The sequence below is a fragment of the Palaemon carinicauda genome, chromosome 18, assembly GCF_036898095.1.
Source record: "Palaemon carinicauda isolate YSFRI2023 chromosome 18, ASM3689809v2, whole genome shotgun sequence".
NCBI classification, from domain to species: Eukaryota; Metazoa; Arthropoda; class Malacostraca; order Decapoda; family Palaemonidae; genus Palaemon; species Palaemon carinicauda.
Genome location: NC_090742.1, coordinates 59,991,818 through 60,017,825, shown reverse-complemented (window position 1 = coordinate 60,017,825; position 26,008 = coordinate 59,991,818). Strand labels below are relative to the sequence as shown.

Here is a 26,008-nt window from a genome sequence, read left to right as displayed (position 1 = left end):
AAGAGTTGCATCGATTCGTATTCAAGAATGGGCTCCCATAAGGTACACATGGGATACAAGTACTTGTATGTATAGGGTATAATAGTTTATGAACGGTAAGGGATTGTTTTCTCATTTTCAAAAGTATATTATACATAGTTTTTTTTGTATAGAAGATCCTAAACTTATAAACTTGATAGGTTCCAAGAAGCTAAGTCAAAATCTGATAAATATTATCCTACAGTAGGTGTTTCCTAACACATGCCTATGATTTCCAGCTGCAAAAGTCCAAGAACAGGTCTCATTTACAACTCTAAGACCTTCTATATTAAGTAAAATTTAGATTGGAGAGCAAAATTAAAGAAAGAGAGAAGGATTGGACATACAGTAGAAGGCTAAAAATGAGTCCAGAAAGGGGCTGAAAGGATACTGCAAAATAACCAATAAGTAATGCCTGAAGTCCACCAGTTACGGTGCGTTAAAGGAACTAGCCTTCTAAGCAACAAATCTTCAAGTAACATTGTGTATCTATACCTTTGGAAGTCACACTTAAAGCAATTTCTTGTGACGCTACCCTGCCAAAGAAACCTTCCTGCTTTCATTACCCAAAACTGCATACAACTTGAAAATTTAAAACACACAATAAACGTTGCCTACTGTCTCCAACACGTCAATTCATATCCATTTATGATATTTCTAATCAATCCTGTTCTGGGAGACAGGAGTTAAGAGAATCAAAAGTGGTAGCATATGGAAACATTACCCATGATAAAAAAAAAAAAAAAAACCAACAGTAGAGAATGTCCTTATGATGGACACATAAGGCCTATACTGTACTAATTTATACAGGACAAAAACACAGTCACTAACAAAGAATAGTAGACATTTTGATAAGGTGACTTTTAAATGTTGAGATTCACAACTGGAATACAGAGGATAAATGATATTACAAATAAAGAATTGGAGATTGTTATCGAGAAGTAAAAAAGCCAAGGACTCAAGGATACATGATTTGGACATGTTAGAAAAAATATTAAATATAGAAGCAATATGAAAACTTGTAAGGAAGGCCGAAAAAAATCATGCAAAAAAGGCGACAGATAGATGAAGACCTAGACTGAATGGGAGTTAAAGATAATCAAGATACAAGACAGAGGGAGAATGGAGAAAACACACTTGGTATATACAACCATCAATAGAACAGCTATTATAAAGATATTTATGATGATGATGAGGGTGATAAAACTCATTAACCTCTCCTGCATCCATTGTTACTAGTCATTTCAAATCGTTTTGTCCATAAAAGGGATTTTACGAAGGAAAAATCTATTTCTGGGCTCGACCTGCGTCGCTCCGTAAAATGCTCCTCTAGCACAATTTCTAAGGCATAGTTATTGGTGAATATACGAGGAAAAAAAAAAAAGATGCATGGAATGCCAGGAATAAACCTAGCTCGCTCACTCTTGAGTGTCGGTACAGAAAACTGGGGCGTGATTGAACCACGACCATAGATCCCTTACCAATTAGACCTCTCCTTCATCACCATCCCTCTCCACCCCAACATCTCCCCACCCCTTACCTTCATTCCTCTATCAGCATCTGCGTTGGAATGGACAATCTTCTAAAATTTACCTGATTGTTACTAGTCATTTCAAATAGTATTATCCATAAATTACAATCTTCTAAATTGACCTAATAATGAGTCCCTTAAATTCAAACCTTTCATAACTTTCAACTCCTTTCTTTGTTCAATTATTCAAAGTTTTACACTACTGTAATATGATTCAAAACTTTGGGTGCTCAGCAAACTCCACTTACAAAATCATGTTTTTACTTCGGTGTCACATTCTCCTCATCATTCCATTCATTTCAATTTCTATTCTTATGATTAAATTTACAGCCCCATTTTTATCTAACATCCAAACCTTTTTGCATGGATCATGGTCTTCTTATAATATTTTTTATGGGTATATATTTCAAATCCATTCCACCCGATTTATTTCCATCTCGTACATTGATATGTACATTTGACATGTAAATTGGAATAAAAAAAAAAGGGGTCAGAAGTCAGTTTTGCACCATACAACACACATGAACCATTTAGGTAGTAGGTTGGCTAGGGCACCAGCCGCCCGTTGAAATACTACCGCTAGAGAGTTATGAGGTCCTTTGACTGGTCAGACAGTACTACAGTGGATCCTTCTCTCTGGTTACGGTTCTTTCCCTTTGCCTACAAATACACCCAATAGTCTGGCCTATTCTTTACAGATTCTCCTCTATTCTCATACACTTGACAACACTGAGATTACCAAACAAATCTTCTTCACCTAAGGGGTTAACTACTGCACTGTTGTTCAGTGGGTACTTTCCTCTTGGTTAGGGTAGAAGAGACTCTTTAGCTATGCTAAGTAACTGTTCTAGGGAAAGGACACTCCGAAATCAAACCATAGTTCTCTAGTCTTGGGTAGTGCCATAGCCTCTGTACCATGGTCTTCCACTGTCTTGGGTTCGAGTTCTCTTGCTTGAGGTTACACTCAGGCACACTATTTATTCTATTTTCTCTTCTTGTTTTGTTAAAGTTTTTATAGTTTATATAGGAAATTTGTTTTAATGTTGTTACTGTACTGTTCTTAAATTTTTTTATTTTTCCTTGTTTCCTTTCCTCACTGGGGTATTTTCCCTGTTGGGGCCCCTGGGCTTATAGCATCCTGTTTATCCAACTAGGGCTGTAGCTTAGCAAATAATAATAATAATAATAATAATAGGGTATGTGCTCCATATTTTTCTGCTTCTGAGCAAGTAAATTATCCACTTCTCAGTACAGGATGTCCTTCGCTAACATCAGGATTGGTTTCTTTGACAAATTGTTATAATTTATTGCAAGTTTTAACACACCTATTTTTAGTACAGTAAAATCAGTACTGTACTCTGATGATGTAGTAGTCATAATCTAGGGCATTAAAATACACTTCATGTCATACATGTAATCAAGATAAAAAACGTGGATAAATATAAAATGAAACCGTAAAGAAAATTAAATCCCTTTATGGGCGATGTGTCATATATGAAAAAAGTCCAAACAGTTGTAACTTGAGTACTTACATTAGGTGAAAATACAAACTAAACTTGCTTAAGTCAGTCGAAACCGTTGTATATCGAGTACTTCAAGAGAAAACAACATAACTTGCTAATGTCAGTCAAAACCTTTGTAACTTGAGTACAATACTTACTTTGAGAGAGGAAAAAAAAAAAGCGAAAACATGGAATGCAAACATCCCTTTAAGGATGATGTTTTGTATCTATGAAACCTACACCAAAACTTTTGACTTTTGTATAAAAAAAAAAAAAAAAAAAAAAAAAAATTAACCATGCAATGCGGAAATCTATACTTTGTACTCACCAAAGTATCATCTACTTGAACGTCTGGGGAGATTCTTCTTAGGACGGCACGAACCTTGGCTCTCTCCAGGTCAATTTCGCCAGACATATCCTGATTCGGAGAAAATGGAAAAGAGGGGAAGGAAAGAAAAGAATTGATCAGCCAACAATTCAAAGTGAATAGCACAACACATTAATACTATAAGACACTTACAATTTGGACATTTCGGCTATTTTAGCAAAATATATACTTATATAATATTTACCAGTTTTTATAACAGATTTTGACAGTAAAATTGGAGGAGAACTTATAAATTCAAACTATAACTTGGGTAATAATTGAAAGCCTTTAAGTGTATTTATTTTGATAATAAACACTTGAGTACTGTACATTAAAGAATCTTTTCTGTTCAGAATTGATTAGTATTTTGCAGCTATGAGTAAAAATGTGTCACAATTAATAATCAAAATTGCAAATAACATATTGATAAATCAGAATATATTTAATTACCCTTAAACTAACAGTTGAAGAAATGAAGAACTCCGACAAAGTTGACATTGAAACCTCAACTAATGAAAATTCTGCTTAAACAGTTAAAAAAAAATCATGAAACTTCCGGATTCAAAACTTACACAATATGCAAATACCACACTGAAGTTACTCTAGCAACAATGAGGTGAAGTCATGGATTTATGACAAATCATAACATTAACACTGCCTTGTAAAGCCACACTTAAAAATATGACACCTTAAATAATTCTATACAATTTCTCTATATGTATATTCTGTAAAATAAAAGCAAAGTACTGTACAATATTAAAGACTGGGGGACAAAGTGTCGCTCAAACTAAAGTGGGGTTTACATGGTCAAATGTTTTGTTGAACCTGCTTGTCAAACGGCTCGAAGAAGTGGAGTCAGCCACAATTGTATAAGCTTTGTGGACAATGAAGCCCTGTCAAACATCTGGAGTCAGCCACAAATGTATAAGGTTTGTGGACAATGAAGCCCTGTCAAATGTCTGGAGTCAGCCACAATTGTATAAGCTTTGTGGACAATGAAGCCCTGTCAAACATCTGGAGTCAGCCACAAATGTATAAGGTTTGTGGACAATGAAGCCCTGTCAAATGTCTGGAGTCAGCCACAAATGTATAAGGTTTGTGGACAATGAAGCCCTGTCAAATGTCTGGAGTCAGCCACAAACGTATAAGGTTTGGGGACAATGAGGCCCTGTCAAACGTCTGGAGTCAGCCACAAATGTATAAGGTTTGGGGACAATGAAGCCCTGTCAAATGTCTGGAGTCAGCCACAAATGTATAAGGTTTGGGGACAATGAGGCCCTGTCAAACGTCTGGAGTCAGCCACAAATGTATAAGGTTTGGGGACAATGAGGCCCTGTCAAACGTCTGGAGTCAGCCACAAATGTATAAGGTTTGTGGACAATGAAGCCCTGTCAAACATCTGGAGTCAGCCACAAATGTATAAGGTTTGTGGACAATGAGGCCCTGTCAAACATCTGGAGTCAGCCACAAATGTATAAGGTTTGTGGACAATGAAGCCCTGTCAAATGTCTGGAGTCAGCCACAAATGTATAAGGTTTGGGGACAATGAGGCCCTGTCAAACGTCTGGAGTCAGCCACAAATGTATAAGGTTTGGGGACAATGAGGCCCTGTCAAACGTCTGGAGTCAGCCACAAATGTATAAGGTTTGTGGACAATGAAGCCCTGTCAAACATCTGGAGTCAGCCACAAATGTATAAGGTTTGTGGACAATGAAGCCCTGTCAAATGTCTGGAGTCAGCCACAAATGTATAAGGTTTGGGGACAATGAAGCCCTGTCAAACATCTGGAGTCAGCCACAAATGTATAAGGTTTGTGGACAATGAAGCCCTGTCAAATGTCTGGAGTCAGCCACAAATGTATAAGGTTTGTGGACAATGAGGCCCTGTCAAATGTCTGGAGTCAGCCACAAATGTATAAGGTTTGTGGACAATGAGGCCCTGTCAAATGTCTGGAGTCAGCCACAAATGTATAAGGTTTGTGGACAATGAAGCCCTGTCAAACATCTGGAGTCAGCCACAAATGTATAAGGTTTGTGGACAATGAGGCCCTGTCAAACGTCTGGAGTCAGCCACAAATGTATAAGGTTTGTGGACAATGAAGCCCTGTCAAACATCTGGAGTCAGCCACAAATGTATAAGGTTTGTGGACAATGAGGCCCTGTCAAACGTCTGGAGTCAGCCACAAATGTATAAGGTTTGTGGACAATGAAGCCCTGTCAAACGTCTGGAGTCAGCCACAAATGTATAAGGTTTGGGGACAATGAAGCCCTGTCAAACGTCTGGAGTCAGCCACAAATGTATAAGGTTTGGGGACAATGAAGCCCTGTCAAACGTCTGGAGTCAGCCACAAATGTATAAGGTTTGGGGACAATGAAGCCCTGTCAAACGTCTGGAGTCAGCCACAAATGTATAAGGTTTGGGGACAATGAGGCCCTGTCAAACGTCTGGAGTCAGCCACAAATGTATAAGGTTTGTGGACAATGAAGCCCTGTCAAACGTCTGGAGTCAGCCACAAATGTATAAGGTTTGGGGACAATGAAGCCCTGTCAAACGTCTGGAGTCAGCCACAAATGTATAAGGTTTGGGGACAATGAAGCCCTGTCAAACGTCTGGAGTCAGCCACAAATGTATAAGGTTTGGGGACAATGAAGCCCTGTCAAACGTCTGGAGTCAGCCACAAATGTATAAGATTTGGGGACAATGAAGCCCTGTCAAATGTCTGGAGTCAGCCACAAATGTATAAGGTTTGGGGACAATGAAGCCCTGTCAAACATCTGGAGTCAGCCACAAATGTATAAGGTTTGGGGACAATGAAGCCCTGTCAAACGTCTGGGGTCAGCCACAAATGTATAAGATTTGTGGACAATGAGGCCCTGTCAAATGTATGGAGTCAGCCACAAATGTATAAGATTTGTGGACAATGAAGCCCTGTCAAACGTGTGGAGTCAGCCACAAATGTATAAGATTTGTGGACAATGAAGCCCTGTCAAACGTGTGGAGCCAGCCACAAATGTATAAGATTTGTGGACAATGAAGCCCTGTCAAACGTCTGGAGTCAGCCACAAATGTATAAGATTTGTGGACAATGAAGCCCTGTCAAACGTGTGGAGCCAGCCACAAATGTATAAGATTTGTGGACAATGAAGCCCTGTCAAACATCTGGAGTCAGCCACAACTGTATAAGATTTGTGGACAATGAAGCCCTGTCAAACGTCTGGAGTCAGCCACAAATGTATAAGGTTTGGGGACAATGAAGCACTGTCAAACGTCTGGAGTCAGCCACAAATGTATAAGATTTGTGGACAATGAAGCCCTGTCAAACGTGTGGAGCCAGCCACAAATGTATAAGATTTGTGGACAATGAAGCCCTGTCAAACGTCTGGAGTCAGCCACAAATGTATAAGATTTGTGGACAATGAAGCCCTGTCAAACGTGTGGAGCCAGCCACAAATGTATAAGATTTGTGGACAATGAAGCCCTGTCAAACATCTGGAGTCAGCCACAACTGTATAAGATTTGTGGACAATGAAGCCCTGTCAAACATCTGGAGTCAGCCACAAATGTATAAGGTTTGGGGACAATGAAGCCCTGTCAAACGTCTGGAGTCAGCCACAAATGTATAAGGTTTGTGGACAATGAGGCCCTGTCAAACGTCTAGAGTCAGTCACAAATGTATAAGGTTTGTGGACAATGAGGCCCTGTCAAATGTCTGGAGTCAGCCACAAATGTACAAGGTTTGGGGACAATGAAGCACTGTCAAACGTCTGGAGTCAGCCACAAATGTATAAGGTTTGTGGACAATGAAGCCCCGCCCGCAAAAGTCACTCGAGATCAGACTTTCTTCGAGCTGTTCGACAAAAATACCCCGTTCACAAGTTCGAACATCGCTCGAAACGACCGTCCGTCGAACCGCTCGACCGTGTAAACCCACCTTTAGGGACCAATTGCCCAAGCATTGAGTTATATTCCAGACCCATAGATGATGTGAACTAGAACATTAGAAGCAGACTGAGAAATAGCAAGTTCCGAAACAGATATGAAAACTACAGACCCAGTCTCTCTCTGCGTACGTAGTTTTAATCGAAACAACTCTCAGGTTCAATTCACGCAATAGTTTTTGGCAATAAAATTGACAAGCATCAAAAACCTTGGCAATTAATAAGGCCTCAAAATAACAATCTTGGTAATTAAAATGAAAAGAATATAATTTTGTAATTAAATAACCCTCAAAAATGTAATTTTGGCAATTAAAAAGGTCCCCAAATAACAATCTTGGTAACTAAAATGAAAAGAATAAATATAATTTTTGTAAATAAATAAAATCTCAAAAATATAATTCTGGCAATTAAAAAGGTCCCAAAATAACAATCTTGGTAATTAAAATGAAAAAATAAGTCAAATATAATCTTGGTAATTAAAGTAATCTCAAAATATAACCTTGGTAATTAAGACAAAATATATAATCTTGGCAATTAAAAAGGCCTCAAAATAACAATCTTGGTAATTAAAATGAAAAAAAAAGTAAAATATAATCTTGGTAATCAAAATAGTCTCAAAACATAATCTTGGTAATTAAAAAAGAGCCTCAAAATATAATCTTGGTAATTAAAAAAAGTCAAAATATAATCTTGGTAATTAAAAAAAGTCAAAATATAATCTTGGTAATTAAAAAAAAAAGCCTCAAAATATAATCTTGGCAACTAAAATAAAAGCCCAAATGTAATCTTGGTAATTAAAAAAAAAACTCAAAATATAATCTTGGCAATTTAAAAAAAAGCCTCAAAACATAACCTTGGTAATTAAAAAAAAAAAAAAAAACCTCAAAACATAACCTTAGTAATTAAAAAAAACCTCAAACTATAACCTTGGTAATTAAAAAAAAAAAAGGCCCCAAAATATAATCTTGGTAATTAAAAGAAAAAAAAAGCCTCCAAATATAATCTTTGCAATTAAAGAGGGCCTCAAAATATAATATTGGTAATTAAAAATGCCTCAAAATAACAATCATGGTAATTAAAAGTCTCAAAATATAATCTCATTAATATAAAAAGCCCCCAAAACAATCTTGGTAATTAAAATCTCAATATAAAAACCATGATCATTCGTCAAAACTGGGGTTAGAAAACTGAACTTCAATAACCTTTCAACGTTCACTCAAAGCTTCGATAACCCCTCAACGTTCACTCAAAGCTTCGATAACCCCTCAACGTTCACTCAAAGCTTCGATAACCCCTCAACGTTCACTCAAAGCTTCGATAACCCCTCAACGTTCACTCAAAGCTTCGATAACCCCTCAACGTTCACTCAAAGCTTCGATAACCCCTCAACGTTCACTCAAAGCTTCGATAACCCCTCAACGTTCACTCAAAGCTTCGATAACCCCTCAACGTTCACTCAAAGCTTCGATAACCCCTCAACGTTCACTCAAAGCTTCGATAACCCCTCAACGTTCACTCAAAGCTTCGATAACCCCTCAACGTTCACTCAAAGCTTCGATAACCCCTCAACGTTCACTCAAAGCTTCGATAACCCCTCAACGTTCACTCAAAGCTTCGATAACCCCTCAACGTTCACTCAAAGCTTCGATAACCCCTCAACGTTCACTCAAAGCTTCGATAACCCCTCAACGTTCACTCAAAGCTTCGATAACCCCTCAACGTTCACTCAAAGCTTCGATAACCCCTCAACGTTCACTCAAAGCTTCGATAACCCCTCAACGTTCACTCAAAGCTTCGATAACCCCTCAACGTTCACTCAAAGCTTCGATAACCCCTCAACGTTCACTCAAAGCTTCGATAACCCCTCAACATTCACTCAAAGCTTCGATAACCTTTCAACATTCACTCAAAGCGCAAAGTAGAAACAGTATCTTCAACTGAAACAATTCAACAGCAATAGGGTAGCAAAATTTTATAACCACCAACCAAAATTACTCGAAGAAATAAAAAAAAATAAGGTACGAAAGTGCAAGTACCAATGATTTAAAGATTTAATTTAGAAATATCTAATTGGAGAAAAAAAAAATGACAGTAAGGCAGCAGAATTTTATAACCACCTACCAAAATACAAAATTAACTGAGAAAAAAAAAAAATAGCCAAGAAGCTTCCAAGTACCGATGATTTGAAGACTTAGTTTAGAAACAACTACTGTACATGGAGAGAAAAAAAAAAGCACAACACAGCATTGACAACAGAGATTCACCTCTGGAATTTGGAATCAAAGACTAATCTAGTTATAGGAGTAGCAAGCTAACAAACAGGGTTGCCAGGATGGCCTTTTTCAGCCCAAAAGCCTCAAATTTGGCCCTTTTGAAATTAGTTGGCCTTTAGTAGCATCATGCTATATTTTTTACCTTTTTCTACCAATGGGTTGGTCTTTTATAACTGTAGTTGATTAGAAGTTGGCTTTTTCTCATTCTCAAGAGGAAGGCCAAGGTTTGGGTGGATGGATGGTGTGAAGAAAGCTCTAGGTGATAGGAGGATAGATGTGAGAGAGGCAAGAGAGCGTGCTAGAAATAGGAATGAATGGCGAGCGATTGTGACGCAGTTCCGGTAGGCCCTGCTGCTTCCTCCGGTGCCTTAGATGACCGCGGAGGTAGCAGCAGTAGGGGACTCAGCATTATGAAGCTTCATCTGTGGTGGATAATGTGGGAGGTTGGGCTGTGGCACCCTAGCAGTACCAGCTGAACTCGGTTGAGTCCCTGATTAGGCTGAAGGAACAGAGAGTAGAGGTCCCGTTTTTGTTTTGTTTCATTGTTGGTGTCGGCTACCCCCCAAAATTGGGGGAAGTGCCTTGGTATATGGATGGATGGAGAAAACCTGGCAACCCTGCTAACAAACTACCCGAGGGTTAATGACGTCAGAAGTGGGGAAAACCCCAGACAGGGATCTGGCATCATAGTGTTGCCAGATCCCTGCCTTTAGTTTTCCCGCTTCTGACGTAATCAACCCTCATTTTCACTAACTATTGTGGCCTGGTATCACTGTTTGCCCGTCAGGCATGCTCGATCGTGTGGACAGGGCTTTATAGTACGAGTCATCCAGCCATGAAAAAATTTCAACTCTAAAATGATGTATACTATATAATAAATTGACTGATAGAAATATGGGACACTATGAAAATAGGAGAAGTACATACAAAGAATAATAACTCTAATTAAACTAAAGATAATTATTTCTCATTTGCATTATTCTATTCTATATATTAGCCTATTTAAACATTTATGGTTATAAAGGCCGCTCATGAATGGCAGGGGCAAGAGAGTCAAAATACCCAAGTTAGATGGACAATGTTCTAGAGATTGACCATGTATTCATATGATCAGTGCCGTAGCCACCTCTTCCCCCAAGTTAGGACCAGGGAGAGCCAGGTAATGGTTGCTGACGATTCAACAGGTAGACCAATAAGCTCCTATGAATACCACATCTTTAAGGCTGGTTTACACGGGGATAGTTCACTGGCGCCAATAAGTAGCGGCAATTAAACTTTCCAGGATAGTAAGAGTTTGCACGAGGACACTTTGCCTTTTCACGGGGATAGTTTGCCGACGCCAGTAAACTGGTCTTTAGTTCACAAGGATGGTGAGGTTGCAGACACTACCAGAGAATATCGAGCTTGAGCGGGATTCAAACCACGGGCCAGTGATCAAACGGACGTTTCCATCTATCACCGTATTCTATTATCTAGGAGATTGCTTGATAAGTTCAAGGCCACTCTTGACTTGTTTTGCATGAATATCTACTGATACGACATTGTATCAACCGACAAGCCCCCAACAGTAAGTGATGTCCCTTTGTCTTATAACCCCTACTAATAAGTTCAAGGACAATCTTAACTTGTTTTGCATGAATATCTACTGATATGGCATTATCAACCGCCAAGGCCCCACCAATGAAATAAGTGATATCCCTTTGTCTTATAACCACTACTAATGTGGTGCAGCATCTACATACTTCTAATGTTTTCCATGAGGGATTACCAAAATGATTCCCTAAATAATACTTTCTCCCTTTGTAATTAGAACTTCATGTTCTGAAACACGCTAGCTTTCTTTTCTACTAAGTTCTTTAAAAATAATAATCGAATCTTTCTTTTTAACAAATATTCATTCCCCAATTGACATTTAACAACAGCAAGACTTGCCAGTTCTCGACACAATTGGGTCAAGAAAGGGACAAAATGCACAAGCATGTTTCTAAGGCTTCTTTCCTTCCTTTTGCTTCCTTGCTTGCTGATCCTCAACAAATATAAATCAATAATCAAGCACCAAACATACCTACAGTATGGTTCTGGAGAGAAGAAAAAAAAAAGTGTAAAACTCAACCTGAAAAGATTTTTTTCTACACATGAATAAAGTTGAATTTTTACCGGTTAAAATACCACCATAAGTTGTATCCCTTTCTCTGCTTTTCCTCTCTCAAGCCAACCGAAAATATGGTATACGTACATAAAAGTTTTAATCCGCATTTTGTGTTACCATACATCTCTTCACTGTTCCACACATTCTTTTCATAAACCCGCCATTATTCAATTTGCAAAATCACCAGGTATACATTTTATAAAACTGATCTTTTACAAAAACCCTAAAATTACAATAAGAAATTGTAATAGCAAAATTCCATTGGTACTGTGTAACCCTAAAACTAGCTAAATTAACACAGAACTAAACCATGTGTTTTAAACCACAAGGAAAACACGGGTGCACTTTAGCAAGTATGAATAATCTGATGATCAATTTTCTCATTTGGAAAAAGAAACTGTCGAACAATCATTAAACATCATGTGATCTTCCATATCATGAAACCCCAAGTGGTAATTACTGCCTATTTCTAACCTAATCTCACTATTGTATCATCAACCAGCTACATGAATGCTAGCTGTTCCTACTCTTTCTGAAAATGCTACAGTAAACTCCTATACTAAACTTAAAACTGGTACACACTTTGAAAAGTACAGTAGTATCTATCTATGTCTGTTCCAACTTTACGTATGTTCTTAAAGAATACATACAAAAAATTAGTTATGAAAATAGTGCATGTACGTAGATTAAACAAAGTATTACAGTAATTGCCAGTATGTAAAAAGGAAAAAATGCTAAGTCTGAAAACTTTGTTTTAATTCTTCTCAAAAACTTACACTAAAGGTTTTCTAAGCATGTAACGGAAGCGGCATTACTTTGAAAAGTCAAATCATTTTATGAATTGTTGGTACCAGTAAGATATGATTAATGGTTAAATTAGGACTGTTAAAGAAAAACTAATATGGTATGACTAAAACATCATCACAAACTGAAAAGGATTAAAATAAAAAAAAAAAGGGCACAGCTTTCCGTTTGTTTCGGCTGGAAGAAGGCCCACTGCCTACGAGCCGTAATTGTTTACACTTGTTTTCTGGTGTTCAGCATGCACATTGAAGTTAAAACTTTTGAATCTTAGCAATCTTTATATATTTTAGGCATGTCCTCCCAAAAGGATAAAGGTAGAGAGTCTAACAGGCATGTTATACCAATGCAAGACAAATTGGACATGATAAAAGATATAGAAAGGGGGAAAATGACAAGTGTTACACGCAACTTAAGACATGGTTAGGAAAAAGGTGTCCACAATCATTCCCGATAAAAACCGCGTTGTTCAATATGTTATTGAAAAAGGCTCCGTCATCTTAAACTTCTACAATGAATCTTCGGACATAATTTATGATGAAATGCAATGCTTATCGCTTTAAATAGAAATGCAGACATGAATGAACACCTATCAGTCAATTGCTGTTTGAAGATTTGAGTAAAAAAATATCCCGATGAGAAGTTAACTTCATTTGCTGCAAGTCATGGGTGGCTTAATTGGTTCAAGAAGAATTTTAGTTTGCTGCTAATTCAGTTACTGTCGAGGAATTTCCCAAGTCGCCGAAGAATATCATGGAAGAAAAACAAATTACACACGAGCTTATCTTCAATGTAAATGAGATGGAATTGTTTTGGAATTGCACGCCTGACCATTTAATCACTTCCAAGAAAACAATGCCAAGGTATAAGGTAACTAAAGACAGGCCAACATATGTTTGGACAATTCTAAGTTAAAGTCATTGTTACTCTACCATGACTTCAAACTCAGGGCTCTAAGATATCCAAGCTTTTTGAATGGTTCAATGGCCATTCTATAAGTTATGATGTCATGATGATCACTGGTAATGAACTGAGACACCCCACGCATCTAAATGAGATGTGAAAGTTGTTTTCTTGCCGGCCAACAATCCATATCATATTTAACCCATGGACCAAGGCATCATATCAATCTTCAAACAGCATTATTTACGGAGTACCTTGCGCCAGGCAGTCGACGCTACTTCGGCAGAGGACGGGATGAACATTCAGGCTTTTTGGAAGGGCCACAATATTCATTAGGCAATGTTAAACATCACTTTCTTAGAAACAGCACTGAAAGGTGTATGGAAGAATATGCCCCCTCAATTCATTCCCATTTTAAAGGTTTTGATGTGACAGTAAAACACGTACAAAATTTTGTATCCCTTAAACTTGAGATGGAGTTGGAAGATGATTTTGAATGGTTTATCGAGTCCTACAAGCAACCACAACAAATGAACTGTTGGAGTTAGCAGAACAGTAAACTGAAGTAAGTTTCCCTGATCAAGAACTATGTAATTTAAGTATAAAGAATTGCAACAGGGTTTTTAATCAATGTAAGTACCTATCAATCTTTGAGTTCCATAACCCTTCTGCTAAACATTTTGCAAAAATAACAAATGATGATTTGTTCCTTCCATAAAGGACAATTTTCGAAGACAAGAGAAGGTAAGATACATTATCCACCAAACACTGGATCATTTCCTTGTTATTAAAGAAATACAAAACAAGTCATATCATTGATCTGGATGCAGTAGAACAACTGCCATCAACATTGGGTTTTACATACGTAAAAAAATTTGTAGCAGCAGCAGCTATATCTTCACCAACAATCACATCATCATCCCCTCTTCCAAATAATTCCTCATGTTCAATAACAGTAGTTCATTATAATTGTGGCATAATATTTTTCATTATTCTGACCATCCTTTGCATTAAAATCTTCCGGGACAGTTCCATCCTCTATGTAGCACTAGGTACGCAGTTTTTTAATTCTAATAGACTTGCTTTTTTCATCATGAGGCTCAATACTACACAGTACTCTATAGTTTTATTCCAGCTGTGACCAAGTAGTGGGATGATCTTCCTAATCGTGTACAGTATTTGATAATCAATAGAATTTATTAAAGTTCCAACTTGCAGCAAATATTTTTGTGTTGAACAGGCTGACATAAGTCTTTTTGTAGTTCAAATGAGATGTTTTAATTTTATTACTGTTTTTAAAATATTTTATTCTAGATGTTCATTACTTCTCTTGTAGTTTATTTCCTTTCCTCCCTGGGCTATTTTTCCTTGTTGGAGCCCTTGGGCTTATAGCACCCTGCTTTTCTAACTAGGGTTGAAGCTTAGCTAGTAATGATAATAATACTGTCCAGTACAGTATTCAGTTACATTTCATATTCAGGTGCTGTACTGTACTTCACATAGAAGCTTATCAACGGAGGTACTCGTTTTAAATAGCATGATAGTAGCTTATCAGAATTCTCTGTGTTCTGTGTTCAGTATATGCATAGAGAATGCTTAAGTCACTTAAAAAGAAAAAAAAAATCTACTCATGGCAGGTTTCTTGGAACAACGTAAGGCAGGGTATTACTGTATTGTACATTAACCCTTTTACCTCTATGCTATTTGGAACTTTCCAACCCTTAACACCCAGGGGTTATTTTTTTTTTCAAGCACATTTTGCAGTATACTATTTTCAAATTGCTCAAACAGCCTTAATTTTCATCAAAAAGGGGTCAGGTTGGTCTCATTCTCTTTGAAAATGCCTCAAGTTTCTCAAAAAATTATCAAAAAAAAAAAAAAAAAAAAAAAAAAAAAAAAAAAAAAAAAAAAAAAAAAATGTAAATAGCTGTTTTTTGCAAGAACGTACCGGTACGTCCATGGGGGTAAAGGGATGAGTTTTGTGAAACGTACCAGTACGTGCTTTGGGGGTAAAAGGGTTAAAAAAAAAAAGCAAAATCCATCTATAGTACCATATAAATAAATAAAAAACTCCTGTTTAGTCTATTTCTCTCTCGTGATCAGCATATCTTTTATCTAGGGTAAAAATATTCTGAATCTTTGTTCGCTTTAAAATCTTGTACATCAAAACCAAGTTGCTAACAAATCTGAAATCATTATCATACTCTTCCAAGCACAGTAATTTTGACCTTTCAATATTTTCCCTAAATACAAAAATAAGCTTCAAGAACTGCTCCAAAACTTACTAGGGTTCCGGTAGTGCCTAATAACGAGGCAATTTACGAAAAAGACGCTGAAGAATAACCTTACCATTAAAAGGCAGTCTTAATATACATCAAGTAAGATGAGCATCAGGACTTGCTGTCTGGATGAATACCCGAAAGCACTAACATTTCATCTGGATGAATACCCCCCCCCCCAAGAGCATTACAACTTGTTCTCTGGATCAATATAAATAGACCTCTCTTTTCGAGGATTCATTAGCAATTTATGATACAAAGAACCATGTAATCTATTAAAGAAGATAAGTAAACTCGCGGCCCGACGATTTCAAACCGATCGCACTCGTTTGCACCTGGCAGCCTTCACCCTGTTCCCTTCTCTACACAACACCCTATCTCTCATTCACTCGTCCCAAGTCCTACATTGTCTCTTCTCGTGTGCATCTCTCGCTTTTCCTTTTTGAGCAGAAACAAGTTTTGTGAAAAAATTAAGGCAAAGAACCTTTCCATGTCCAGTGTGCTTTTAGTGATTTTTAGTATGATACGTAAATTACGCCATTGCAAGCGCTAAACAGTCGATGGTTCAAAGAGTTGCATTATACTTCACTCTTGCTGCTTAGAACTTAATACGTAAACGGTTAGTGGTGTTGTGCCGATACTTTTATCTTTTAATTTTCATTGTACTTGTGTACTACTCAATTTTATTGTTATACTGTATCAACTACTGTACTGTATGGTATACGAAATACCGTATTTTACAATAGTAATTAAGGTATAAGCTACATCTACGGTAAGTTTGAACGGCGCGAGTCGACTAGCCCAAAATAAGTTAACACTTACAATTGTTAACTTAGCTAATTAAGCTACACTAGTTACAGTGATGTACATATTTTAGAGTAATATACAATACAGTATCAGCGAGTGTTATATTCGATAGGAACAACAGTGTCCCAAGAACTAATGTCACTGTATGTGTACTATACCGTAGTCTTACAGTGTACCGTACAGCACTTAGTACACGAGTGTACATGTACTATAGGCTTACTAGAATGTATTCACACCACAATACAATACTTTTACTGTGATAGACACCAAGTACAAACAATATTAGGGAGTACAGTGGGTTACTTAGATGACCGCGTGTAAGCAATGGTAAGCGAGTTGGTAGGTTAGGAGTTAACCTACCCTATAGGGCAGCAAGTAATTGCGAATTCTCGCATCTTGCAACTGTATGTTACCTAACTACAGAGAAGAACGATGACTGACTGTACCAATACAGCATTAGGATTTCCTATCTGGAGGATCACTAGATCAGCATTGGGACTTTCTTTCTACACATTTTTTTTTCATCAGAAATGAGCCCGACTAAAAATGACGTAATCTAAAATTATAAAATGCTATTTAGAAGTGCAAAGTTTGCTAGTGTTAAGTAGTTTTTTCATATCTTTACACAGTAACTATCAAGAATATTTCACGAGATGTTACCCGATTGAACGTGATCTGAAGTAAATATTTTACCGCAAGTAGCACCTAAGGTACTTCTGTGGCTTCTGTTATAATCAAAGCTTGCCCGTTCCCCTAACAATTCATATAACAAATATACTGTGAGAATCCTGAGAGTTGTTTCAATGGTGAACCTGAAAAGCTCGAGTTAAAGTCAACCGACTGCAAACTCCACATAAAGCTTCCTTTAAGAGTCAGTACTGTTATCTTTAGCACTTACATCCACCTGCCTGAGTCTAGCCACCAGTTTTCCCTCTGTGCTCGATAAGGCCTCCATGACTTTGTGGTTCTTTTCCCGTAACTCCTACAACGGACACACAAGTGTTAGACTTGGGGGAATCTACCATTCTACTGATTTTCAAAAATAAAACAATTATGAAATGCTTGTTATTCAAAACAAATAAAACCAAATCAAAATTAAGTTCATGTTAAGTCATCAAGTTACAGGTTTTAAGCTTATGAACAAGTTAGCCCAAACTTAGTGGTTTTAAGCTTATGAACAAGTGAGCCCAAACATAGCTGAAATTCATAAAAGATGTGTGTGTGTGTAATTCATTCAATTTATCTAGTCAATGTGTCTAGGAAAAAAAAAGCTTTTAAATACTTGAAAAAACATGCTTACCAAACCATGTCTTCATGGTGGATTCCTCAAATTAAGGATTGCAAGCAAGTAGAGCCACATTAACAGTAGAGGTCAGGAAGGAGAGGGTACTTATTCAAGGATTATTCAAGGAATGAACAAATCATAAAAAATTAAAATTCCCTTACGACACTCACCAGCAACGCTATAGCAACCAAACTCCACCCACATAACATTACATAATACTTCGATATGCGATTCCATTTATAAAAACAAAGGAAGGTTGATCGTACTCCTATGGCTTACAGTACCGAGATACAATTAAGAAACCCTTACCAAATGAACTGGGTCCAACCACCTAAAAGGGGTTTAATTACTGCAACATGGCATACACTCCAGCTCTCAACATGTACTGTCCCACCACATACACAAAGGATAGAGTAAGAACTGATGTCCAATACAAAACAAAAGCAATTCTTCTTTCTTTCCACAACGGGAATGTGCCTTCCCTCATCCCATTACCTACAGTGATTTAATTCTAGTGGTGTTGTGCAACATGCTAACAGCGTCTTAAATTATCCAAAATAAAAACTTAAAATATGGCTTTATAAAGACAATGTTCAAATATTTTTTTGGAAACTGTACCAAGACTACAAGATTGATACATTACCAAACCTATACAGGTTATGAGTTGTCAAAAATAATTTTCAAATCCATGACTCTGCCTCTACTATACTGTACGATTCAAAGCTAAATTTACCTTGTCACCTTTGAATCCTTTATTTGAGGGCAGTGATGAAAGTAAATTAACTACTTCTAACAAGATAAAGAGTACAAAATGTTAGTTCTGAAGTAACAAATAATTAGCAAAATTTTTTTTTAGAAAAATTTTACTATAGTACCTACTAGTTCAAAGGATGGTCAAATTCATACGAACTTTAATTACATGTAAAAATACTTTCTAGATTACAATGATGATGAATACTCTAGAGAAATCAAAATGGGGAAAATCAGATCATGCACAATGCAGCAACTGTTAAAATTACAAGGCAAATCAACATCTAGACAAAGGTGGGGGAGAGAAGCAACAGTTATCAACGGAAGAAGCGCACCATCGTACTCACATTATTCTTGGTCCTTTGACTCTCCAAATCTTCTTTTAATCTGGAGATCTCTTTATTTAGGTTTTTAACTTCAGATACATGTTGCTCTATTAAAATATCTTTTTCTTTCACTCTGAAAGAGAAAATATACAATGGGGTTAGATTTTCTTTCACATGCCATACCTAAGTAGTATATACATATACAAAGGCACTTCCCCCCCAATTTTGGGGGGTAGCCGACATCAAACAAATGAAACAGAAAAGGGGACCTCTCCTCTCTACGTTCCTCCCAGCCTCACAAGGGACCCAACCGAGTTTGGCTGGCACTGCTAGGGGTGCTAAGCCCACCCCTCCCCTCCCCCGGGTGGGCTGTGGTACTGTATTATATTCATCGATCAAGACAAATGCTATTAAATACTAAAAGAAATTCTCCAACCATTTACACTACGCTGTCAAACAATCGCTAATGGATTTTAATAAAGATTAAGAGACTAGATAAGTGTGTGCTTTGGGTGAAATAGCAGCCAGCCAATAAGATACACGTGATAGGAGCAATGGGGATACTACTGTATAACATTAAAGGTTCCACGTAAAAGAGCTCGGCCTCCTCTAAATTTTCAACTTCCCAAAATCCAATTTGATCCATCTTATAAGAAGAAATGTTGGCAAAAAAGTTGGGATACACTTTTTAAAATCAAGTGACAAGTTTAAATCAACACAAAACGCTACAGCATACTTGAGATATAATTTTCATTCCAGTATTGTATTGAATTGAAAGCTCAAGATAGAAACGACTGGCGAAATCTAACGGAGGCCCTTTGCGTCAATAAGCGTGGGAGGAGACGATGATGATTGCATACGCTGAAATAGAAAACTATACATTTTCCAACTAAAAACCTTTTCTAGGCCAAAACATAAAACTAACACAATTTCTGACTAAAAATCTTGTCTAGGCCCAAATATACAACTAACACACTTTCCTATTAAAAAAACATCTGGAACTTGAAACATATCTTACAGGGATTCTAAATGTGTTGTGTCAATTGCGACACTTTGCTCTGCATGTACATCGCCATTTTCCTGGCCCTCGGCAGCTGGACGGACACTTTGCGACGCTAGCGACTCCTTCTCTTCCTTTAAACGCTCAATCTGAAAAACAAAACGGCTCAATCAGAATCGTATAATTAAAGCTACCATCCCAATCCTCGTGCTTAAAGCAAAGGATACCCAAATTCTACAACCAAAGTTAGTTTATTGAATAATCCTAAAATTATAAAAAACTATATTCGTGACTCTTTTAATCTACTGTTTGATGCTTGAAGGTACACTCGGGCACACTATTCTACCTTATTTCACTTCCTCTTGTTTAAAGTTTTTAGTTTATAGGAAATATTTATTTTAATGTTACTGTTTTTAAAATATATTTTTCCTTGTTTCCTTTCCTCACTGAGTTACTTTCCCTGTTAGAGCCCCTGGGCTTGTAGCATATCCTGCTTTTCCAACTAGGGTTGTAGCTCAGAAAATAATAACAATATTAATTGTACACAGAAAATTTTTCCTCTATAAAATGGGCATATCATAACTGCAAGTTCTAATCATAGCCCACTGCAGGGAAAAAATAGTAGTAAATTCTATGTAAACCTAAATATTCTAGTTGACACGATAGTGAATTACATGTAACTGTCTTCTTCCTTCATGTTAATCCTATACATAATGAGACATCCTGTACACGAAAATTACAAAAGCTAGTAGAATGTTTGAGAGACTACAGCAATGAAGAAATTGCTGACAATATGAAAGCTAACGTTAGGATTCTTATGATAATTTGTCAATTCTAATGAAGTATTGATTCAAAGCTTAATATTCTTCTTTGATAATGCAAATTCACATAAAACACATGAGCCGATCATTCAAATTAGTATTTAGGGCTTGCCAAAGGCAAAGTGATATTTAAAAAAAAAAAAAAAAAAAAAAAAACTGTGGTAAAATACTGTACAGTACTGGTTTTTAAAACAAATGCATGCAATACATTAAAACAAGAAAATAATGCCTTAATACTGAATCCATCTAGTGTTGTTAGGTTTGGTAAAATTTTTCTTGGATGCCTGAAATGACGACTAAGAGAAGCATTAGAAATTTATTAAAATTCGCATGATTTGACGAAATTGAATTACTGTGTGTTCAGTACTCCCACTAATAAATTTCATCAAACCAGACCAGTCAAATTTGTTTGTGGCCGAATGTCCAAGCTGAGTATTTTGCAATATTTTGCACGTACAGTAATCCCTTGCCACAACGCAGTACACCTATGTCTCCCCTCAGTACCTAACAGATTTATAAATATATTTTATGTAAATATATTTAATGGTTGCAGACTCGGAGCTATATCGATTAGTAAGAGTTTGGAAAGGTGTACAGTATAATAGAAAAAAGTTGTAAGAATGTGAGTAAGAGTAGGGCTACGAGATGCACGAGAAAGGAGGAGGAATTAATGTTAATGTGGGCAAGAGTAGTATTATGAGATAATAAGAATGTTTGATCAAATGTCATGTTGACTAGAGAATTACTTGAAGTAGATCATTTTAAGATCGTGGGTTCTGTTGTTGCTACAAATTGTGGATTGGAAGCAGATGTATGTTAAGAGTGAATAAAGCATGTAGTGTTGGGGTCAGTGAAGTTAGTGGTAGAGAATAGAGGGTTAGAGATGAATGTAAAGTGTTCTGTATGAGAAAGTGATTGTACCAACAGTGATATATGGATCGGAGTTGTGGGGAATTAAAGTGACGGAGAGTCAGAAAGTGAATGTGTTTGAGATGAAGTGTCTGAGGAGTATGACTGGAGTATCTCAATTGGATGAAGTTAGGAACGAAGTAGTGAGGTTGAGAATGGTGTGAAAAATTAATTACCAGAGTCGATATAAATGTGTAGAGTTGGCTTGGCCAGGATGGAAAACGGCCGTCTGCTGAAGGTGATGAATGCAAAAGGAAACCCAAGGTTTGGGTGGATGGATCAAGAGAAGAAAGCCATAGGCGACAGGACAGAGACAGAACAGACATGAGAGGCGTTAAAGAGCGTGCATGGAATAGAAATGAATGGCGAGCAATAGTGACGCATCTCCAATAGGCCCTGCTGCTACCTCGGGTCACCTTGGTGAAAGGTGAGATAGTGGCGGTAGGGGCGAGTCTACATATGAAGATTCTAGTGGAAAATGGAGGGGGGGGGGGTGGGAGAGGGTTGGCTTTGGCAACCTAGTAGTACAAACAAAACTTGGCCGAGTACCTTGTCAGGCGAAGATGAATGATACATCCCTGAATGTGTGTTGTGCAGTTTTTTTCATATTCTTTTTATTTTTGTGCAGCTTTTTTCATATTCTTTCTATTTTTGTGCAGTTTTTTTTCATATTCTTTCTATTTTTGTGCAGTTTTGGGTAAAACTGAATTGGTTCCAAGCCCTACAATGCCATATAGCACTTTCTAAGGTTTGCGGCACAAAACCCAAGCGTTAAAGAGAGATGCTCACTATGGCGGAAAAATTGAAACCCGACATGCTTAAAGAAGGGAGAAGCCATGCAGACCGTAGACATAGCCCCCATTACGGCATCAACTAATCTACTATTCACTAAATCAAGTAGGACCAAAAGATTATTAGGACTGTGATAAAAAAGGGATTTTGACGAAGGAAAAATCTATTTCTGGGGAGAGGCCTATGACGCCCGGTGAAACCCTTCCCGGTTATTTTTGTACGGACCCACCCTTTCCCCTCAATAGTGTGTTCGTTTTAATGTTTTCAAATATGTATATGCACGGATGTGTCCACATTAAAAGGAAATTTTAGGTTAAAAGTGTCTATGAATGTATAACAGGTTTATGAAGAGCATGGGAGGGTTCATAAAAGCTTAAATTTATACAAGTGAAAAAATAGACCACACTTCTGTATCTACTTTGCAGTTTCTCAGCAACTACAGTGTGTGTGCGTGCGTGTATTGTAAGTTTACATCCGAGATAGCAGAGATTACTGTAAGGCAGAAAATATATTTCCTCCGTGAAAGATTTAATTTCTTTCAACATAAGTAACCAATGCTTCCTCTTAGTCATTAAAAATCTATACACCTCCCTTACAGAAATTCTGTCTTAATAAAAAGAGACTACTTGCTACCCATAAGGTCTCAAGTACAGTATTTCCAATAACCTCCCAAGAAAAATGTTATGGCATTATATCAAGCATTTTAACCCTTTCACCCCCAAAGGACGTACCGGTACGTTCTTGCAAAACACTGTTAATTACATATTTTTGATAATTTTACGAGAAACTTCAGGCATTTTCCAAAAGAATGAGACCAACCTGACCTTTCTAGGACAAAAATTAAGCTTGTTAGAGCAATTTAAAAAAATTATTTAGCAAAATGTGCTCGAAATTTAACCTTATGGTGGGGGTAAAAGGGTTAAAGTGTACACTCAAGGGAAGGACTTCAGATGTCGGAAATTTTAGTGCTTTGCAAGAGAGGCAGGATTCTAAATCAAGAAAAAGTGAGAAACAGTTCCCGATCGCAGACAAGACGTGCCAAAAAAAATTAAAATTGAATGTGTCAGTAAGAATCAAGACAACAGCAAAGCTAGGCAAATTAATACAACAAGAAAGTGCATCTAATAATATCAGTTAACACAAGTGCAAGCGTCCAATGTCATGCTCCCTGGTCAATCAAGACTAATGCAATTCCAGAATGAAATAAGGCCTGATCATTGTCTAATCCCGCTTAAGAATTGAAATTCATGTAGCCAAGGACATATTAAACATTCATGCAAGACTGAAATGTTAGGTAGGATGGTAAATCTCATAAATAGCAACGATGACTACTACGTACATTCAAGTTGGCTAAACATGGGATTAGTAGTATTGTTCAAATTTGGTAAATTTCACACACTGTACAACATTCAAGAGGATTAATAAGTTTAGAGAGAGTTAATTAGTAGCATTGAAATCATAAAGATTCGGCCCTATGATTGAAAATCATAAACTAAAAACAAAAAAACGGCTACATTCTCAGGATTAAGCGACTCTGCAACTAGGCTGAAACTCACCTGGTTAGTTTGATCTAACACCACTTGTCGTACACTACTAAGTTCAGACTCCACTTGAATAAGTCTGGAATCAACTTCTGTTTTCTCACGCAAGGTTTCCTGTCAAGAATTACACAAGACCTTGGAGTCACTGGGGGGGTCTTCTAATCTGGACCATCAACATTATAAAAGAGGGTGTCAGCTAATCTGCCCTAAAGTTTAGTACCTCCCCTAAACTTTACAAAAAATCCCACCCTTCAGATATCATCATGGCTCAACAAGCTACCTTCCACACCTGCTATACTGTAAAGCATTCCTAGACAAAACCATAAATTTCTCCTAACTCCCACATAACATGAATGCTGATATTTCACAGGTATCTTTGGAGTTTTGTGAAAACTGCATTAAACACCGGCGACAATCCAACCTTAACCTTTATTCAGTAGGACCAATCAAAGCTTAAATCTTTTAAAAGACCCCATTACTTACCCACATATACCCACCAATAACACTGATCCTTTCTCTTAAATGTTTTGCTGAAGAAACATATCAGTTTCAGAAATGATTAATTTGTTTTTGGTGAACAGTTTCCCAAAGTTTAATGTTTCTACCTTAGTTTGGTCAACAAGGCTCTAATGAAACAAGTTTGACTTCCAGACAAAATAAATGCTTAAAACTTACGTAATCATTAGCCAATCTAAAGTGGAATTTTCTAATAAAGTGACTATGCATAAAATACATATCTAATTTCACATGTAGTAGCGTAGGTAAATTCTAGTATGTACTGTAAATGCATACCCTAAGTTAGATCATCCTGATGAATAGGCCATAATGCAAAGGATAACACTTCAAAGTGCTCGTAACCGTACACACATTCGCTTGGAAAAAAATTTGCCATGATGAAATTAAGATGAGAGGTCAGCATAAATGGGTGATGTCAATAAACAGAAGACTACAATAGAAATTGTGTGCACGTGTGTGTACTTAATAATGAAACATCTGCATCTCAATAAAGAATTCAGGTTTCCCCGAAGATAAAAGCAACACCTACATAAAGTATATTCACTGAAACACTAAAAATGATTGCCATACTTCAGACACCCACGAGCATCTGAAATGATGAACACGTACCTGCATCTTGTGCTGTAATTGTGCGTATTTATTATTTTCACTAGAGAGCTGCACTGAGAGACTATCACGCTCTGCAGCCAGGGCCGTCGACTCGGCCAAAGCCTTGGCACGTGCGGCGTCGGTGTTGGCCAGTTGCGTGTGGAGCTCGGCCAACTGCGCATTTTTATTCACTTCTTCAGCTGCTAATTTCTCTTCCAGTTTCCTAATGTGCTCATCGTAAGTCAGCCTCAATTCTTCTGTCTTCTGGCGAGCCATGTTGGCCTGCATCTCCGCTTCACTCAGGGACGAGTGCAATTTTGTAATCTCCGCCTCATCGCTGCTGCCCTTCAGCTGTTCCAAGATCTGTTGCTGTTGGTCCATCTTGGTCTTGTATTCCTGCTCCAGTTCTTTACGCAAATCATTCAACTTGGCCGTCTGTGCTGACAGGGCATTGGTGGCAGCTATCTCTTGCTGACGCGTGTGGTTGGCGATGGTATCGTCCAGCTGACTCTTCAGTTTGATAGCACGGGACCGCTCGCCATTCAGCTCGGAGCGCAAGTCAGATATCTTAGCAGTGAGAGCCTTGTGGGCCTCGTCTTTATCCTGCAAGCGAGACTGCACGTCTTCCAATTGCTTACGCATCTGGGTGAGTGGATCAACCTTGCCCTTCTCGACCCATTCACCTCCATCATTATTCTGCTGCTGTTTATCCAGCAGAATGTCAATCATCAACTGAATCATGTTTCCGCTGAGGGCAGACTGCTGAACCAACGAGACAAGCTTCATGTCACCCTGACCTGAAATTAAAAGTAAAATAATTGACATGAAAATCATGAAAAGCTGGAAATAACTCTGAAGTTGAACCATTGTTCTTCCTACCATAAAATATAAAACCCCAAGGCAAAGTTATAA

General features: G+C 37.5%; 1 protein-coding gene across 11 annotated transcripts in view; it reads right to left on the bottom strand.

Annotated features, from left to right (window-relative positions):
* Nucleotides 1–26,008, bottom strand: part of LOC137657824 (ribosome-binding protein 1-like) — a 69,830-nt gene that overhangs the window by 31,953 nt on the left and 11,869 nt on the right. For 9 of the 11 annotated variants that reach the window (XM_068392379.1, XM_068392381.1, XM_068392386.1 and 6 more), the window contains exons 6-11: nucleotides 25,118–25,893; nucleotides 24,008–24,106; nucleotides 19,948–20,078; nucleotides 18,951–19,062; nucleotides 17,467–17,550; nucleotides 3,380–3,469 (exon numbers count right to left, since the gene is read on the bottom strand). In XM_068392379.1, the coding sequence (XP_068248480.1) occupies nucleotides 3,380–3,469; nucleotides 17,467–17,550; nucleotides 18,951–19,062; nucleotides 19,948–20,078; nucleotides 24,008–24,106; nucleotides 25,118–25,893 (1,292 nt within the window). The remainder of the gene's footprint in view (nucleotides 1–3,379; nucleotides 3,470–17,466; nucleotides 17,551–18,950; nucleotides 19,063–19,947; nucleotides 20,079–24,007; nucleotides 24,107–25,117; nucleotides 25,894–26,008) is intronic. The other 2 variants (XM_068392382.1, XM_068392383.1) reach the window with 2 other exon arrangements.